At 40.9% G+C, this 16,808-nt stretch overlaps 2 protein-coding genes across 5 annotated transcripts in view; one reads left to right on the top strand and one right to left on the bottom strand.

Annotated features, from left to right (window-relative positions):
- The window catches only part of IRAG2 (inositol 1,4,5-triphosphate receptor associated 2), a 35,540-nt gene extending 31,475 nt beyond the window's left edge, over positions 1 to 4,065 (bottom strand). For 3 of the 4 annotated variants that reach the window (XM_059473109.1, XM_059473112.1, XM_059473111.1), the window contains exons 1-5: positions 3,317 to 3,381; positions 1,980 to 2,583; positions 1,085 to 1,195; positions 293 to 473; positions 19 to 95 (exon numbers count right to left, since the gene is read on the bottom strand). In XM_059473109.1, the coding sequence (XP_059329092.1) occupies positions 19 to 95; positions 293 to 473; positions 1,085 to 1,195; positions 1,980 to 2,559 (949 nt within the window). In that variant the 5' untranslated portion in view covers positions 2,560 to 2,583; positions 3,317 to 3,381. Of the gene's footprint in view, positions 1 to 18; positions 96 to 292; positions 474 to 1,084; positions 1,196 to 1,979; positions 2,584 to 3,316; positions 3,382 to 3,985 lie in introns of those variants that run through there. The other variant, XM_059473110.1, reaches the window with a different exon arrangement.
- Positions 4,066 to 6,280: 2,215 nt separating this feature from the next.
- SPX (spexin hormone) lies at positions 6,281 to 13,714 on the top strand. The gene is made up of 6 exons (XM_059472623.1): positions 6,281 to 6,295; positions 10,311 to 10,391; positions 10,531 to 10,588; positions 11,495 to 11,557; positions 12,198 to 12,281; positions 13,656 to 13,714. The coding sequence occupies exons 1-6, from the start codon at positions 6,281 to 6,283 to the stop codon at positions 13,712 to 13,714; spliced, it is 360 nt and encodes a 119-aa protein (XP_059328606.1).
- The last annotated feature ends 3,094 nt before the right edge of the window (positions 13,715 to 16,808 follow it).

Genomic DNA, 16,808 nt, shown 5'->3' with positions numbered 1-16,808 from the left:
GAGTGAAACATTCTGCACCTTTAGAGATGTTTTTAAGTACTTGAGATTCCGGGTCTTCCGTGCTTGATGATGATTTCTCAGTAGCACCTTCTTCCCTGAAGGGAGGGAGCATCAAGGGTCACAAAATCAGCAGGACACCAGGTTGCTTACCAACTTTGTAACACTTACAAAACTTCAGCCAAACCCAATGTTGTGGACATGGTGTCCAAATACCACTTTCTTTCCAGAGCCACAGGGGAAGCTTATAACATCTTAGTTTCCACAGAAGACTTATTTATCAAAGTGCTGTTACCATTTTCTGTTACGGTCTTCAATCCACTCTCCCATGACGGCATGGTAGGTTTCCAGGTCCATGGAGATATCTTTGTGCTCTGGGTCAAGCTTGTTGCAGAGCTCCTCAAGACCACTGTCCTCTGAGTCCCAGCTGGTCGTATGTCTCAAATAATTGATTATCTCGGACACTGCCACTTTCCCTAAGGCAGAAACAGAGGTCAAATGCCAAAGCCTGGCAAGGCACCATAAAAAAACTGTGAGAGGCCATGCTACTGAACTGCATTGCATCCAACCACCCTCAAGAGCTGCAGACAAGCAACTGATTCCTGAACAGAGTTAGAGATCTAGAAAAAAAAAAAAAAAACCAGTGTAGAGCTCTTCTGTTGGTTGAGATTTTTTTTCCCTGCAGTGGTGGGTTTTTGGTTATCTTCTGTATAAAAATCTAGTTTACTAGTTTTGTGGACTTCAGTTTAAGAGGAACAAAGTTGACACATGATACTGATCCTTGCTCTCAGGGCCAGGTTGGATGGGGCTCTTGGCAACCTGGGATAAAGGAAGGTGTTCCTGCCCATGGCAGGGGGATGGAATTAGATGATCTTTAAGATCCCTTCCAACCCAAACCATTCCATGATTCCATGATCAGGCACCATGCAAAAGAGGCACAGGCATTTACACATTTATTCTACATCTGCCACAACACAGGCACCTACACATCTCATAGCCTGGCATCTCTCAGGGACCAAAACAAGGTCTGAACCTGGGAAATCCATTGAGAGCAGAGCAAAAGAGCAATGAAAAGACCCTGGCAAACCTGTGTGGTGGCTGTCACATGCGCAGAAGATGGTGGTCAGCAGGTTCTCGTCACAGATCAAGCTCACGTTGCACATACTGTCACCTTTGTACCACACAGGCTGCTGCTTTCCTGCGAAGAATAAATCTCTTATTGCCCATCTTTATTTGCTCATAGTAACTTTCATTCCAGATGACTGAAACAACAAAACCAGCTAACCAGCTTCCCTGCCAATAAAAGCAGAGCTTTTAGCACTAAACAACAGGAACTGGTCATAGCCGGGGCCTCTGAGCTGGGAAGTATTCCATGCATCTACTTTTATACATGTACTTTCAGAAAAATTTGGTTATTCTTTCTATGGCATAAACATATGAAACAGGACATTTTAAGAAACCAAGTCTTTCTTCCCTCCCCCTCCAGATGCACTGTAGAGAAATCATTAAGTTATTAAGAAAACAATCCCTAAAACAAACAAAAAACCCCTCAAAACCACAAAAAACCCACTCCAAACTGAGAGCAAAACCCAAACTCCTGTATCTTCAAAAATCAATCTGAGAGACAAAGCATAGACTAAATTAAAAGCCAAATAAAATTTGGCTATAAAAAAAAGTTATAGTACTAGTCAAATAGTAGTCTCAATCTCTTAAACTGTTAAAAATATCTTTATCTCTTAAATCAAAAATGAAATAGCAAATTTGAAAATGTGTTTGCCTTATTAATTACTCACTTTTTACACTCACGCCTTTTTCAGAGAAAATTTAAGATTTGCCTCAGCTCTTTTTGCAGTCTTATAAGATTTGAGTGCTACTAAAATGCATTTTACCACTTGAAGTTGTAAATAAATGTCATCTACATAGACTGAATGTTCAGATGTCTAGAACCCCAAATTAGGGGTGTTTTTCTTCAGTATTTTTACCTCTTTCACTGGAAGGAAATGCCCTTGGCACAGGAAGCTGGACCACAGCACTTCCTGGCTTTTTTTCCGATGTGAAGAAACATAAATTGGGACTTGATGTCAGATACATCTGCTTGGGCCGCACATCCTGGGGCTCAGCGTTTGCTGAGGCGCACGGCCTGCCCTGGGCATTGGCCTCCCTGGCTCCAAAGGGGAACGGAGAAGAGCTGTCCATGGGAGGGGAAGGCACCCAGGAGCTGCTGGATCTCCCGCTGGCCTCCAGCATGGAGTAGGTTCTGTTTGCAGTCTGGTGCCTGGAGCAGGCCCCGAGGCCCGGCGAGGGCGCAGAGAAAACGCTACCAGGGTAGGCCAGGGGCAAGCAAGTGCTCCCACCACTACTGCAGCTTCTCCCTTTCAGTATTTCTTCCAGATTTTTTTTAATATTGCTCTGTGGGCTGTCAAAGTTCTGGGACTGAAATTTTGGTATCTGCAAGGCCGGGTTAGAGATGTGGTCCATCATTTGGATGGATTTGATCTTCCTGCAGATGCTTTCCACTGGGTTGTGGCGCTGTTTCTTAGCTCCACACTTAGAAGACTTCATCACTTCCCTTCTCTTGACAAATATCTGGAAAGAACAGGCACAAGATACGAGAGTCAGGGTGATCAACACACACATATTTATGCCAACTTTTCCATTCAGCATCCAGCTTGGAGCTTTGGCATCCAGGGGTTTGGAAACCCTCATTCCACTTATCAGCTCCAACAGAAGCCTTCAGTCACAACATTTTAGTGTCCAGGGAATAGAAGCTGATTTGGAAATGTTGGGGAAGAAAGACAGAAATACTTCCTGAAATGTCACTGCTTATTCTTAAATACCATAACCATGGCAGGGAGATAAGGGGGAATGTAAATAAAAATTGAAGAACACCCTGCAAATTAGCAGAGGACTTTTAAATTAAAAGAAACATTTTAATTGTAGTGGGGGTGGCAGGGGTGAGGCAGAAAATGTGAGACCAACAAGACTTTCCGTGTTTCTGTGAGCCTATGAGACCAAAAAACCTCCAAAACCCAGTGTTCCTTTTACTAAGCAGCCACAGCTGTCATGGTGCCACACTGGGAATTACACAAGAAATGTGCCCTACAGAGGCACCTCATCCTGTGTGTATTTTTATTATCTAGTCTCCCAGGTAACATTTAAAAGGTATTTCCTACAAGATAAGCATGTTTGCATGTGACTAAGGAATGGGAGGTTCATTTTGCAGGGATAAATCCTCATTCCCAGTGAGGTTCCCATGTCTACATTGCAACCACCTGAACTGATCAGCTGGGAGCTATATTATTAAATAATAATAACATACCAAATGAAGCTAGGTGAAGCTCTCAAGAATCAGATTTTAAGTCATCTTTTAATGTAGAAAAATTAATTCCTTTCTCCCAAAACAGCAGCAGGTTTCACTAGCACTTAACACTTATCTAATCTTTGAAGCAGAGAATAAAACTTATATATAAGTATTTATTAATATAGATTGAAAAAAACAAATATTAAATGTTTAATTTAAGCTAGTTTATTACAGGCTGCCTGCATGGCAGCAACTTAGTTTATATAAGCAAAGACAGGATCTCCAAGTTTATTTTTCTAGTACTTCCACAAGTAGTAGCATTTACTCTAATTAGCATGTCCTTAACCTCAGGAATACTTCAAAAATAAGAATAAAAAGAAGCTCAGAACAATTTTAAAGAGACTACTTTTTAACTATGTCTTGCTTAAAAGATTTACTCCTCAAATAAATGCCAGGAAGCAGAAGCATAGTGCATTATTACAGATATATTATCTCTAAAGAGCTAGATTAATTACCTTGAAATTAAAATTTAAATACCCTGGAATTAGTTTAGGACTTTTTTTAAGCACACAAGAGCCCTCAAGCAGATATAAGTAACACTCTATTAAGGGTATTTGATTTTTTTTCCCCATAATATACCAGTAAAAAAAATAACCAAAACGAACAACAAAAAGCACAGCCCAAGACCTTATACTTTACACTAGCACGTGGAAAAACAACTTCTTTTCCTTCTCTGAAGGAGACAGCACAGCTACTTCAGCTCTTCCTCTGAGGAATAGGAGATGCCTGAACTTCAGCGTTTAAATAAGCAGGAAAATCAGCTTTACAAGGTACAGGTGCTGCCACTCAGCCCTCAGCTGAGAGCGACCACCAGCTGCAACCAGGCTCTAATCAAGCTTCAGGCTCCTGCTTCCTGGCCTTTTTACCTTTTTTCCCCTCACATCTCTCCTGCTGCTGTTAAATTAATTGCCTGTAATTTCAGGGCAACTTGAAGTCTCCCTGCTCTTCTAATTATTGTTCAAAACAGCAAGGAATGTTGTGATACAGGTTATTGCTGTGTCAAAACTCTGGTTCCTGGGGTGTTTCTCACTTCTATTAGCAGTTCTTTCCTGCTTTTCCCACCTACAGCAAAATTTCAAGCAGGAGCAGATCTCTACTAATTTCTGAGAGTTAGAACAGGGAATCTGTATAAATTTCATCACTCTCACCATTTTTGAAAAGAAGAAAGTGTTGAAGTCTCTTGAGCTGATAGTGTATTAAATAGTCTCTCTGTTAACTGTCATCTCTGCCCTTAGTTCTGTGAAAAAAAAAAAAATCATTAAGACCCTTAACTAATTCCTTTTTTTTGTATTAAATTATCAAGACATGCAGTAGAGCCTGCCTGTCTGAAGAGCTCTATGGCTCCTGCTAAATTACCCTGGAAATGCCCATTCTCTGATGGCCATATCTCCTTTCCAGCCTGCAGAATGGAGAAAACTGTTTTTCAGCTGGTCTTTTCACCTGGTGTTTGCCTCAGACTTGTCCATTGCTCAGAAAAAAAAAATATTGTGCCATCCCATCAGTGGTTCCCTGAACTTCAGAAGCAACACCTCTTTCTGAGATGCTTACACCTTTCAAAAATTTGTGGATTTCTACTCTTTCCTGATGCTTTCAAACACCCCTCACCCCACATAATATATTTAAATTCTACTTATAATTATCCCTTGAAGCTGCTTCTCTTTCACAAACACACTTGTGAGAACAGTAGAACCTGGACCTGGCTGCAGCATTGCTCACGCTTTAGTCCTCAGCAAAGTCCCTGTTACCTCTCTTGTGTGAGACATTTACATCATCTCTGACGGACTGGGTTTTGTATACCTTGTTCTCTACTTCAAGAGTTTTTAGCTCAGTTCTTCTCATACAGTCTACAGAAAAAACAAAAAGCTTCTCCAGCAAATCTGCAGTGCTTGAAATGCACCCACAGACACCATGGTGCTGAATGTGCAACAGAATAGTTAAATAAATTTGGGCCAGCAACTGATGGCCTCTAATGATGCACCTGGCTTACACCAGAGAGCATCTCTTCCCTTCAGAGCTGCACCATGAAAATTCACCTTCCCAGAGAAGTTGAAGACATCCCTACTTATTGTAGGAAGGTGGACTAGATGACTTTTAAAGGTCCCAAACTATTTCATGGTTTTGTAAATTAAGGTCTGTTATGGAAATAAATAACACTGAAAGACATGTTTGTGTGGCATAAAATGTATTGATGGACTGCAAATTGGATTGTTTTGGTCAACAGGTTTTACAGGGCAAATATGGACCTTGTACACAAATTTCCCCTTAGTCTGAGTGGGATATATGGGTTAAAAACCAGAATCAGTTTTGAAAGATTACAGAAACACAAAAAAACAGCCCAAAAAGAAGATGTCATATGGTTCATAACCATGTGTCTGGGCAGGATCAGTTGGGCAATGACTCCTAAAAAAGGATTGTCTAATCTATTCTCTGAGTTTCTCAGTGATAACAAATCAACATACTTCCAGGGCAATCTATATTTGACTTTGTTACTGGTAGAAAGCTTGCCTTACTCTGCAACTTACTGCAAATTAAATGCAACATGCTTTGTAATTTCCTACTTTGCAGGCTCTGCCATGAAATTTCACAGCCTTTTATGATGCTGCAGTGGCATTTAGGAGCCAGAAGTACACTGTGCTAGGCGCTGCTCAGCTGCCAGACACAAGTGGGATGGATTTCCCAGAGAGTTACCAAACTAACAGGAAAAAAATCCCAAAGGAAATGAGAATAAGCACAAAGCAAAGGTCATAAGTTCTGGGAAATTTATACCTTGACAGCACCAGTGTTTGCTGATGGCCCCAGTGACCACCTACACCCCAGCTGCACCTTCTCCTCAGGAGCAATCCATGGGTCACTGCTGCCCTTACCAGGATACAACACTATCCTATATTTCCAGGGAAATATTTGGGAAGGTGCATGGTCGTGATGCAAGTCAGTGAGGTAAAATTGGTTAAAACTCCAGCACATGAGAACATTTCCCCCTCACCTCAGCACTGAACTTCAATGCCAGAAATCAGCTTTGTATCACTTACAGCATCAGGATATGCAGCCTGTGCCCTTTAGATCATCTCAAAAAATAAGAATAGGTTATGTTCTTTCTAATAAGGGGTCCTGCTGCTATAGCAAGCTTCCCTCTACTTTTCTCTCTCAGGGTATTGATTACATGCCAGAGGCACTTCCTCCTCCAGGTGAATCAGCTGAGAAATGGCAGCGCTGCCAATGAGTGTTGGGTGCACAGCTCATCATCCCAAAGTGCCACAGCTTTTTGTGTGTTATGATCCATAACCCAATTATAGGCTGCTTCGTCTTTCCAGAGTACGAGCTCACATGTGCCCACACAGAGCCACAGCTCTTCTGTGAGTGCAAACACTCTCAGTACCTGCACAGCTCTTTTGTGAATGCAAAGTGCTTGGATTTCTGGGAAGGGTGAGATGGCCACCTTTTCATGGAATCATGGTAAGAAAAAGCTTTGAAGGGAGAAGCCAATTCTCTTAAATTTTGATCCCTGAAGTAGAATTGACAAACCTGGAGTTCTTTGTTCTGCAAGCAGACTCCTTACAGATTTCCAAGGAGAAATACACTTTTGTTTGAAAACCAAAGCAACTTGGAGTCACTGGTCGTAGAAAAAAAATAAATGGATTTAGAACTATAAGTTATAAAGGCACAGACAATTTAAGGGAAAAATAAAAACCATTGGAAAATAAGAAAAACATCCCAAAGCCCCAAACCATTATGAAAATGCAATTTGAGGTTGGGTTCATTTCATCTGATGTGAAAGGTCAAGTTCAATTGTCTCTAGCTACAGTTTATGACTAAACTCCTGACTTTTAGACACCATGGTGGCACTGAGGCATCGGAAGGTACAACAATAAAACCATTTAATTTAAGGTGATGCTGTCAAGATACTGCTTTTGTTCTTGAGCTGGTGGCCACCTGTCCCCATAACAAGGCAGTTCAGGTTTTGATCGGCTCAGTTCAGCTCTCTGCTGCCCTCCAGGCAGCTCCAAACAAGCCCAAATCTCTACAAGGATTCCCGTGGGACTCAGAATACAGCCAGGTTTGGAAGAGAGACTGAGACTCCAGCAACACCAAGTCAGCGTCACTTAGATTTTGCCAAATGGTCACAAGAAGAACTGAAGCTGTTTTCCTCCAGTGTGGTAACATCTTTCTCCATGCCTCCTGTTCTCCTCCTCTTCTCCCCAGCTGCGACGGGAGGGGCTGAGCTGGTTTGTCCCCCTGTTGCTTTTGTGTTATCTTGTCTCATTCCAGTGGCAGGAAAAGCAGGGTTTCTTTTCAGTGCCAGACACATTTCCTACCATGACGAGAACCCTCCTGAAGAGATCATACTACACACTGCCATCCCCAATGGCAAGGGGTTAATTTTCACAGGCTCAGCTGAAAGTTTTGATTCCAGCCCCGTGGTCTGTGGATAACAGGAAGGTCTGAAGTCACTCCAGAAGGCAATAGGGGAGTAGCTTTACCTTTTCCAAGCCTCTGCATGCTAAATGTCTCCTGGATGAAATGCACAGTCCCCTTCTAAGGCCAGGGGTTAAGCATCGTCAAGAAATGTCTCTGATCTGTCAGAGCACAGGGAAAAGAAACCTCACAAGTGAAGTAGATGCAAGCAGAATCCCTTCTGCTAGGATGCATCAGGGCATGGCCTTTTAAAAAGGGTAACAGGAGCTCCCAGCCACCACAGGAGCTGCTTGAGACCAAAACCTGAACTTCCCCCTGGTTTCTTGCCTCTACACCAGCACGAGCTGCAGCTGATGGCAGTGCTGTATATTCAGTGAGCAATTCTGCTGGCATGGGCAGGGAACAGAGTGATACCCCCCAAAAGCTGGACAGCATTTGCACCTTCACTTAATAATGTGCTTTGGAGCAGTGTTCACAGACACACAGGGAGGAGTTCACAGTGAGCAGCAGCACTGCCTGTCTGCACACTCCTCCTTCAACTCCACATCCATGAGCCAGTGTTTGTCACACGCATGGCCTAACCTGGATTTTTGTCACACCATGGGCTGGCCCTGTTCCTGAGGCTGCTGCAGTAAACTTTCCATTGGCCAATCTTCCAATCAGCAAATTTCTACCTCCTTGTTTTCTTTGCTTCTCCTTCTGCTTCCATCAAGTTTACAAAGGAAAAAGTACAGGAGGAGAGATGAAAACCCTGGCTACAGAGCAAGCAAGGCCAGGCATCCGGTGTGATTAACTCTTTGCCCGAGGACCAAAGCAACTCTCCATGACTGCAATGAGCCCAACAATCATCCAGAAGTAGCTCATGGAAATTACTTCCCTGATCCCTGCCTTTTTTCTGTTCACTGCTCCACTGTTTAACCTATTCAAGCCCATGAGCTGGACTTTTACTCCAGCCAATCCATGGGACAGAAAAGCGTTTCTGACTATTAGGACTTCAGGATTTATAGGGTAATTTGGGTCTTTTTTGTTGTTGCTGTTGTCAAGCTTTATACTTTTACTTGTGTGCAAGAAAACTAGATGCAAAAGATCATCAAAGAATCAAACCACAGACTACATCCTCTGCATGTATGCAAGGAATAACTTCAGGCTAGTGACACTGGGTACGTCACTTCTCTCTTGATGCTGGTGAGTAATTTACCAGCTTTTCCAGCTCCCACAATGGATGCTAATCTGATCTATTGTAGATTATCCTGGGTAAACTCTCAGCATCCATATTAATACCCACTCTGGCTGTGATTATTGATCATCCAGCAGGAAGGTGAGCGGTGCAAACGCTCAGGGCTGGTGCTGATGTATTCAGGAGGTGTTCACCTGTTTAATGGGGTGCATCTCCAAGTGCATCCATCCTTCAATCATTTCAATCAGGACTTCCTGCAAGGCTGCAGGTTTCCCTCAGGAGTCATCAGACCTTCTGCTTCTCCATCTACAGGGCTGACAAGAGATCCCTTCAGACTCCTCCACCCCGCCACAGAAGGGGAGGGCATCTCCACTCTGAAGATTTAAAAAGGGACCCCTGGCCATGTAGGAAGGAGATCTTGTGACACATCATCCCAAGGAAAGAGGACTGAAGGTTTGTCACCAAGATAAGTATGAAGGTAAGTGAGAATTTTTTGGTCTGTAGCAAACATTTAGTTTGCAATTAATGCTTTCTTTTTCATCTGAGTGCAATATTTAAGAACTGCAGGGGGACTTAAGAAATTTTCCTTAAAATTAACCCAAAATGAATACACACATAGATATATTATATGTATTTTAAACAACTGTATTAAAAATACACCAATAGTACAACCTCTCAAACCCAGGATGAAACAAACAGTTAGATTCTCTGGTGCCCATCACTATTACCAATACATGAATAACAACATGGTCTGTGTGAACAAGCAGAGGTGCAACTTGTGCACAGAGGATTCATGCTCAATGCTTCCATTTGCATGTGCTGCATCAGTGAACAACCTCCAAGAATAAAAAAAACCCTGTCTTGTGACTTGTTTTAATCATGGTTGATATTGATAGGATGCTAAATTTAAAACATTTTTTTCCTTTTTTTTTTTAACCTGGGGAAGTAGAGATTTTGTTTCTTGGTTGGTTTGTTTGTTTGGAATGACAAGCCCCCTACATTTGTTTGTTGTCTATGGTTTGGTAAAATCAAGGTAGATTTTATAGCATCTTTACCCATTAGTTTGTACATTATCCTCATTTCTGGAGCATCTGATGTCCTTGTAAATAGGACCACAAAAGGTGCTTGCCTTGATGGCAGCTCTCACCAGGATGGAATAGATTTGAGTAAAAAGAATAAAGTTCAATTTAAGGTTAATCCTCTGATCAGATCAGGGTGCACTGAAACCCCCCCTGAGCAAGAGGAGGTTTGGCAGCAAGACAGGGACAAGGCAGCAGCTGGGAACACTTTAGATGTGAAGCTGGGAGGATGTGCAGATGTGAAAGACTCCTCCTGCACCTTGTGGCTCTCTGTTGTGCACAGGGGCTGCAGAAACCCCCAGTGTCTGCCCTGGCACTGCTCCTGGCCGCGTCCTTCGTCACCTTCTCCTGGAGCGCCCCTCAGGTGAGCCCAGCATGGAGCTCATGAAGCTCAGAGCTTGGTGCCATTAAGTATTTGTATTAATTAGCAGTGGCATGGAATGTTGACATGTCTATTTTCCCTCTTTTTTTTTAATTTTTTTTTTTTTTAATTTGGCATAAAGGCTCATTTCCAAAGGAGAAACTGGACTCCTCAGGCCATGCTCTATTTGAAGGGTGCACGTAAGTCTCGAGCTCTTTTCATTATGAGGAGAAAATTTTCCCCACCCCAGATTATTCCTTGGTTCCACACAAGCAGGAGATGCTGAGGATGCTGTGGGGGTGGAAGTTTTGAGGCTTGCAGGGAGGATGTGCTAATTGCAGGGTGCTAATTATGTCATGGTCACACCTTTGGTCCCTGTACAGGCCATTCACTTCCCAGATGGACTCAATGCCCCTTGTGGGTCCTTCCCATCAGAATATCCTCAGATTTTGTACTTAGTTAGAGATGTTGTCCTTTGATCCAAATAATCAAATATAACAGAAATATTAATATGAAAAATTGTATTCTGAATTGTTGATTTAAAATTAAAAGATATCAGGGAGGGCAGGTATAAAGAGAGGAAGAAAAAAAGCTTCCTGTAAATTGGGGAAAAGAAAAAGAAGGTCATAATCCTGAGTGAAATGCAAAAGGGAGACAATATAAATAACTGCAAAATAAAATAAATACAAGCTATACAAGCTCCAAACAACTGTAAAGATAACTGAAAGTTTTAGTGACATTAATACAATTATTTCTATTAATAAAAGTGAAGATTTTGGCCCTTTTTGTTATTTTTAAAAAATTCTTCCAACGGAATAATGCATTGTGTTACTTCCCTAGTGAGGTTTTTCTCATTCTTATTGATGCACAGGAAGCAGTGTGATTTTATTTTGTTAGTTTGGGATTTGGGATGAGGTTTTTTTTTTTTTCTTTTTCTTTTTTTTTTAAATAAAAATACAATTTAAAAGCCAATACTTCATAATCCAGCAAAGAGATTGAAGATTCTTGACCATATACAAAATTGAAAAGAGTCCTTTAGGGACTATGAAGTAGGAATTACAACAATTTTGGGGGCTGTTTTCACCCTTGTCTCACTGCTTTTGTAGAGGGACGTCGCTTCATCGCAGATGAGAGCCAGAGGAAGGACCTGTATGACAGAGTGCAGCTGGGTGAGTCCATCAGCACAGGGCTGTGGAGCCCACCCACCTCCCCAGCTTATGGGAGAAATCCCTGGAAAGGGAAGGGGATCTGTTTTCCTGGAATCTCAGCCAAGGAAACAACTAAACCCCCTTTTTTCAGTGCCTTCATTCCAGCCAGCACATGACAAAGGCTGACTTCCCTCTCCGGTGCACCTGTGTGATTTCATTTACATAATTTCCAGACTGACCTGGCTGCTAAGTGGGATTTTCATCAGTCCTTTTGACTTTCTTTTTGCACTGGAAAAAAAAAATCAAATCAAGCTATTAATTGTGCTGAAGCAACAAATGACAGAAGCAGATGTCATCAATCCACACTAGGCAAGGTTTCTGGAGGGAACAGGATGCTGTTAAAAAGTTAGGAACCTACAAAAAAGGAAAATGTTCTTTTTACCTTCCAAGGGATTTTGAAATAACCTCCCTTTTAAAAAGATTGCTAATCTCTTGTGTTAATTATCAGGCTGGTTTTGAGCAGACAATGCTATAGAATGAAGGAGAAAATATCTTCTTGTCTTTGACTCTCTAGTTATAGAAATAATAAAAAAGCAAAGAACAAAGTAAGGAAATGTCATAAGACACTAACAAACCATGCATCTCTGATTTTTCATTCTAGAAACACGCAGCCATAACACAAATCCTTTATCCCTTTCTGAAGCTGCTGTGCTGTTCCTTACTTCCTTACAGAAAGCACAGGAAGGTAAATGCATGTTTTGTCTTACTCTGACTTTTTAAAAGTGGTTTTTCAGTATTTCATTTACTAGCAAATTGATCGAGAAGGTCTGTTTTGAACTGAGATATTGTTCAACAGAGAGCCCTGTATTGGAGTGCACATTTACACAGATTACAACATGAGCCACATAATGATAGCAGGTAAATATTTGTGTATTCTGCTTTTAATTTTCTGTTTGGATGTTTTACTGGTTTGGATTCAAGGGAATGGCTATTTTTCAATTGGATTTTTCACCCCAAACCTTTTCTGGGGTAACTTTTTCTATAGCATACTGTTTGCTTGTGAAAATTTTATTCCCTCACTGGATTTGGTGCAAAGGTTTAAAAGAATCCATAAGAACCCCAGGAGAGGAGCTGCTGGTTTCACATCATCAGGCTGAGACCCTAAACCTTTGCTCTCCACGTCCTCTGCCCTTAAATCCCTCACCTCTTCAGCTACCACAGACTTTTTTCTTTTTTTGGGAAATGGAGATGGGGCTCTGTGCTCAGCCCTCTCTTCCCTGCCCTGGCAGAACTCTGAACAAAAAAACAAAAAACAAAAAAAACCCAACCAAACAAAAACCAATCAAACAAAAATCCCACAAAAACAAAACAAAAATCCAAACCAAAACAAAACAAAAAACAAACAACAAAAAACCCCACCACAAACAAAAAAACAACCAACCAAACAAACAAACAAAAAAATCAGTGGCATTTTGGAGTGAGAAAAAGGCAGAATAAAAAAATGAGCGCAGTGCTTTGGACAAAATATGTGAGCACTTCTAAAGTTAAACCAGTGAAAGTGCCATTTACATGCCCACAAAAGCCTCTGCTGAAGGTGGATTTTTCCAAATTTTAGTGGTATTTTCCAGCCTGTTGTTGCTATAGCAGGGGAGATGGACAGCAACAGAGAAAAAAGGGTGAAATATCTGAGAGAGATAAGCAGAACTGGCAGCTTGTTTGAAAAAAAAAACTAGGTGGAGTAACATTTCCATCTGTATGGTAGGAAATAACCAGTCAAACCTGGGTAAGCCATGCACTTTCAGATCAGCTGACTGAGAGCAATGCACAAATGAAGAACAAATCTATTATTTTCTTCAGCATGATTTTTTTTTTGCCATGTGCTAACTTACCCCTCTGGACACAGTTTGTAGTTTTCTTCTTCAGCACACAGAAAAATTCCTACATTTAAAAATTAGAGAATACATGACTGTTTTTAGAGGTGCTCCCTCTGTCTCTCTTAGCTGAGCAGTCACACTGCACTGAATCTGTGCCTAAGGCACATCTGAAAGCTCAAAACTGTGTCTGGTTGAACTTTCCTTCATCTACAACTTATTTCTCCCCATTGTGTTTTGTCTTACAGTGGAAGAAGAAAACAGTGAACACCCTGGCTACCTGACAGACAGTCTATTAAATTGGTGAAATTATTTCAAATGCCTTTAACATTTGTACAGCTTTGAACCTGAAAGCATAACTTGTGTAAGTAAAGTGTTTCATCAAGTCTCACTGAGGTTCCCAAAGGGCGAGGTGTTTTCACATTGCAAAATTTTGGATGCAAAGGGATTAAAAGGTACTAGTTCAGATAAGGAAAGCATCTGTAAAGTTTCTGCTTTCTTTAAAGCACTTTGTATGTCTCATCTGAAATTTAAAATACACGCCATCAGCTCACCTGAAAAGATAATTAAAACTGTCTCTTTGGACAACTTCATTAAGAAGTTTTTCAATTGTCATTGGGAAACCTTTTACCACCTTCCACTCAGCTGAATAGTGAAGCTTTTTGAACCCTGATAAAGACAGATTCCACTACTACTTCACTGATGGCCCTGTAGGCTGCTGATGGTCAGTAAATTCAGTGAGATATAAAAACATTCCAGCTGTCTGTGACTGCAAAACTGGTGATTTGTTTTTCTTTTCAATTTTTATTTGGCAGGTATCAGTCAGCACAGAGAATAGGCAGCAGCACTTATTGCCCCAGTCCACTCCTGCAGAAATACTCTGAAAAATCCTACTGAGCAAGACCCAGCACATAAAGACAGTTTGGGGACAGGTCTTGCATTATCAAGGCCTCATTAAAGACTGCTTTGTGATTGTATTTTTTGTTCTTTCTTTCTGAGTTGCAGAACTGGAATTATGCATAAATCTGTTAATTATCATTCTGTGCTGATAAGGATGTATTATTTATGTAGTTCTGTGGTCTCACTGGAAAGCCTCTGTAGTTCTGATGTAATTAAAGAGTAGCCACATGATTTCTGTGTCCAAGCAACTGTTTTATTTTTTTAACCTTCTAGTCAAGCTCTTCATCTTTTAATGTTAAATTCCCCTGATCTTTCTCATAATACTGCTGATTTACTCACACTAACTATGGTGCTGCTTTACCTCAACACAAAGACACACAGCTGAAGGAATAGAGGAATTTATTTGTTTCATGGGGTTAGATGCACTTTCAGTCATTGTTTATAATCTGCATCACTACACTGATGAGCTGGTGGAAGCTAAGTGTCCTGTTTTGTTCATTTTTAAGCACTGATATATCTTCCAATGGCAGTGTTTGTTGTATGACAGAACATTCATTATGAACTTCACCTCAAGACCAATGGTATGCATTTGAATTCTTTCATTATTTTAGATGCCCTTTGTTTCCAGCATATTTGGAATATCTCAGGTGCATCTAAGTGATTTTCCAGCAGGTTTTACAGGATCTGTGCTCAGACAAAAAGTAGCATGGAATCAGAGAACATAATCCTAGAAAGGCCTAGTTTGGAAGGGACCTAAAAGATCATCCAGTTCCAAATGCTGGGACCTTCCACTAGAAAAGTGAGAAGTAGAGGAGTTATACATCCTTTGGTTTATCAGTGTCCTGAAATTTACATTCTTCTGCCTGTCCCAGTGATACAGAAGCTGCACCCACCCTATTCCCAGCTGACTGATTTTATGTGTGCTCCTGATAACAATTCTTCACAAATATAATCAAACAGAGTAGACTTTCTGCCTTGCTGGTGAGCTGTTTGTGAAACCCCAGTGATTTCCATCTGGAAGACAATCCCTTATGTAACAGATAGCTGCTACCAAGTTTGTCAGGTGTTGGGAATGTGTGGCACTTAATTTAGGCAATCTGTTGCTGTGGCTGAATGAGAAGCTGTTCCTCCAATGCTACAAATTCAACATACAGAAGTGTTTAGCTATAGATAAATTGCCTAGTTACTAATCCTGGAATCAAGGCAGAGCTAACACGAGTCCAAGGTGTGGAGCAGAGGTCGCTTTGGCCACTGCAGGACCTGAATCTGAGAATTCAGATTGGTGCTACCTCAAATCTGAGCACTTTCTAACACCAGGAGGGTGCTCAAAGCATGTGAGTGTGCTGAAACACACACAGCCTTCCTGCTCTACAGCAGAGCTTAGAAATACAAGCAATAAGTACAGATTTCTCAATTTATTTATGAAAACATCAACTTTCAGTCAATATGCCCTTCATAAGTTCTTTCTTTGGGACTCTCAGCCATTACATTTTTTGACTCTCTAAGGGAACTCTGATGAGGAGCACATTGTGGAAGAAACACAAAATGCATTCTCCACATAGTAAACTGTGTGAAAGAAAAGATTTGCAGTATCTTTGTTTCACCACTTTTATATAAAAAATTACTTAGTGTTGAATTACCTTTTAAATGGCTAAAGAAATAGTGACTCCCTTAAATTTCAAATAAGTTTTCACCATAAAAACTGGAACCTGACTTCTGAGAATATTCTTTCAAGTATCCAAATCAGCTCAAGATTATAAGTCCAGATTTAAAATGGATTTTAGGTGGTCAAAAATACAAATAAGCACATTGTCACTTTTATTCTAAGTGGCCTATAGTCAGAACCATATCATCAAGCATTGGTTAAGTGTTTGAAAAGTAGGAGCCTAACCAAAGCTGGGCATCCAGGCTCCCCCTGGGATTGACAGGAAAGGTAAAAACCTCCAAAGCTTACATTGTCCCACCTGCTGAAGAACAGGCTGCATAAAGTTCTGGAAATGTCTTTTCTTGAGCAGCATGAGAAATTTTTGATGCACAAACTTGAAAAACAGGAGATTGATCTCTAACCTCCTCACAACAAGATGTGCTTCTGAAGAGCCCTTTCAGGCACTCTCTGCATCTCTAGGAGCTGAAATACTTCTAAAAGTTTTCTGCAAGGCAAATGAAATGTTTAGCTCTTGTTGTGAGGATCAGTTATCTCCCAAGAACTTTGAAGTCTCAAGTGCTTTTCAAAATTGTATCTTGAAGTTTTTTGGCATTATTTGTTAGGATTAGGTCTCTTCTGGAAGAAGTGAAATAGAGCATGAACTAATGGAAATTACTGATCCTTGAATGTTGTCACACTGTGTGGTTCTTGTCTGCAGGGGAAGGTGACACTTAAGGAAATTTTGTCATTCCCCTTAGCCAAGTTACATTAATTTCCTCCCAAACCAGATTGTTAACAAACCTAGAATCTACAACAAGATGAAAATAAAAGAGACATACCAGAGGAATCAGAAAAT

Source organism: Ammospiza nelsoni, chromosome 5 (assembly GCF_027579445.1).
Source record: "Ammospiza nelsoni isolate bAmmNel1 chromosome 5, bAmmNel1.pri, whole genome shotgun sequence".
Classification (NCBI taxonomy): Eukaryota; Metazoa; Chordata; class Aves; order Passeriformes; family Passerellidae; genus Ammospiza; species Ammospiza nelsoni.
The sequence above is the reverse complement of the archived record's forward strand: the minus strand, read 5'-3'. Positions and strand labels throughout refer to the sequence as shown.

Bases quoted from the DNA above. Each gene is read 5' to 3' on its own strand.
- SPX (XM_059472623.1), top strand. The intron at 10,392-10,530 runs GTGAGCCCAGCA...TTTGGCATAAAG, and splicing joins TCTCCTGGAGCGCCCCTCAG to GCTCATTTCCAAAGGAGAAA. The intron at 12,282-13,655 runs GTAAATGCATGT...TTTGTCTTACAG, and splicing joins CTTACAGAAAGCACAGGAAG to TGGAAGAAGAAAACAGTGAA.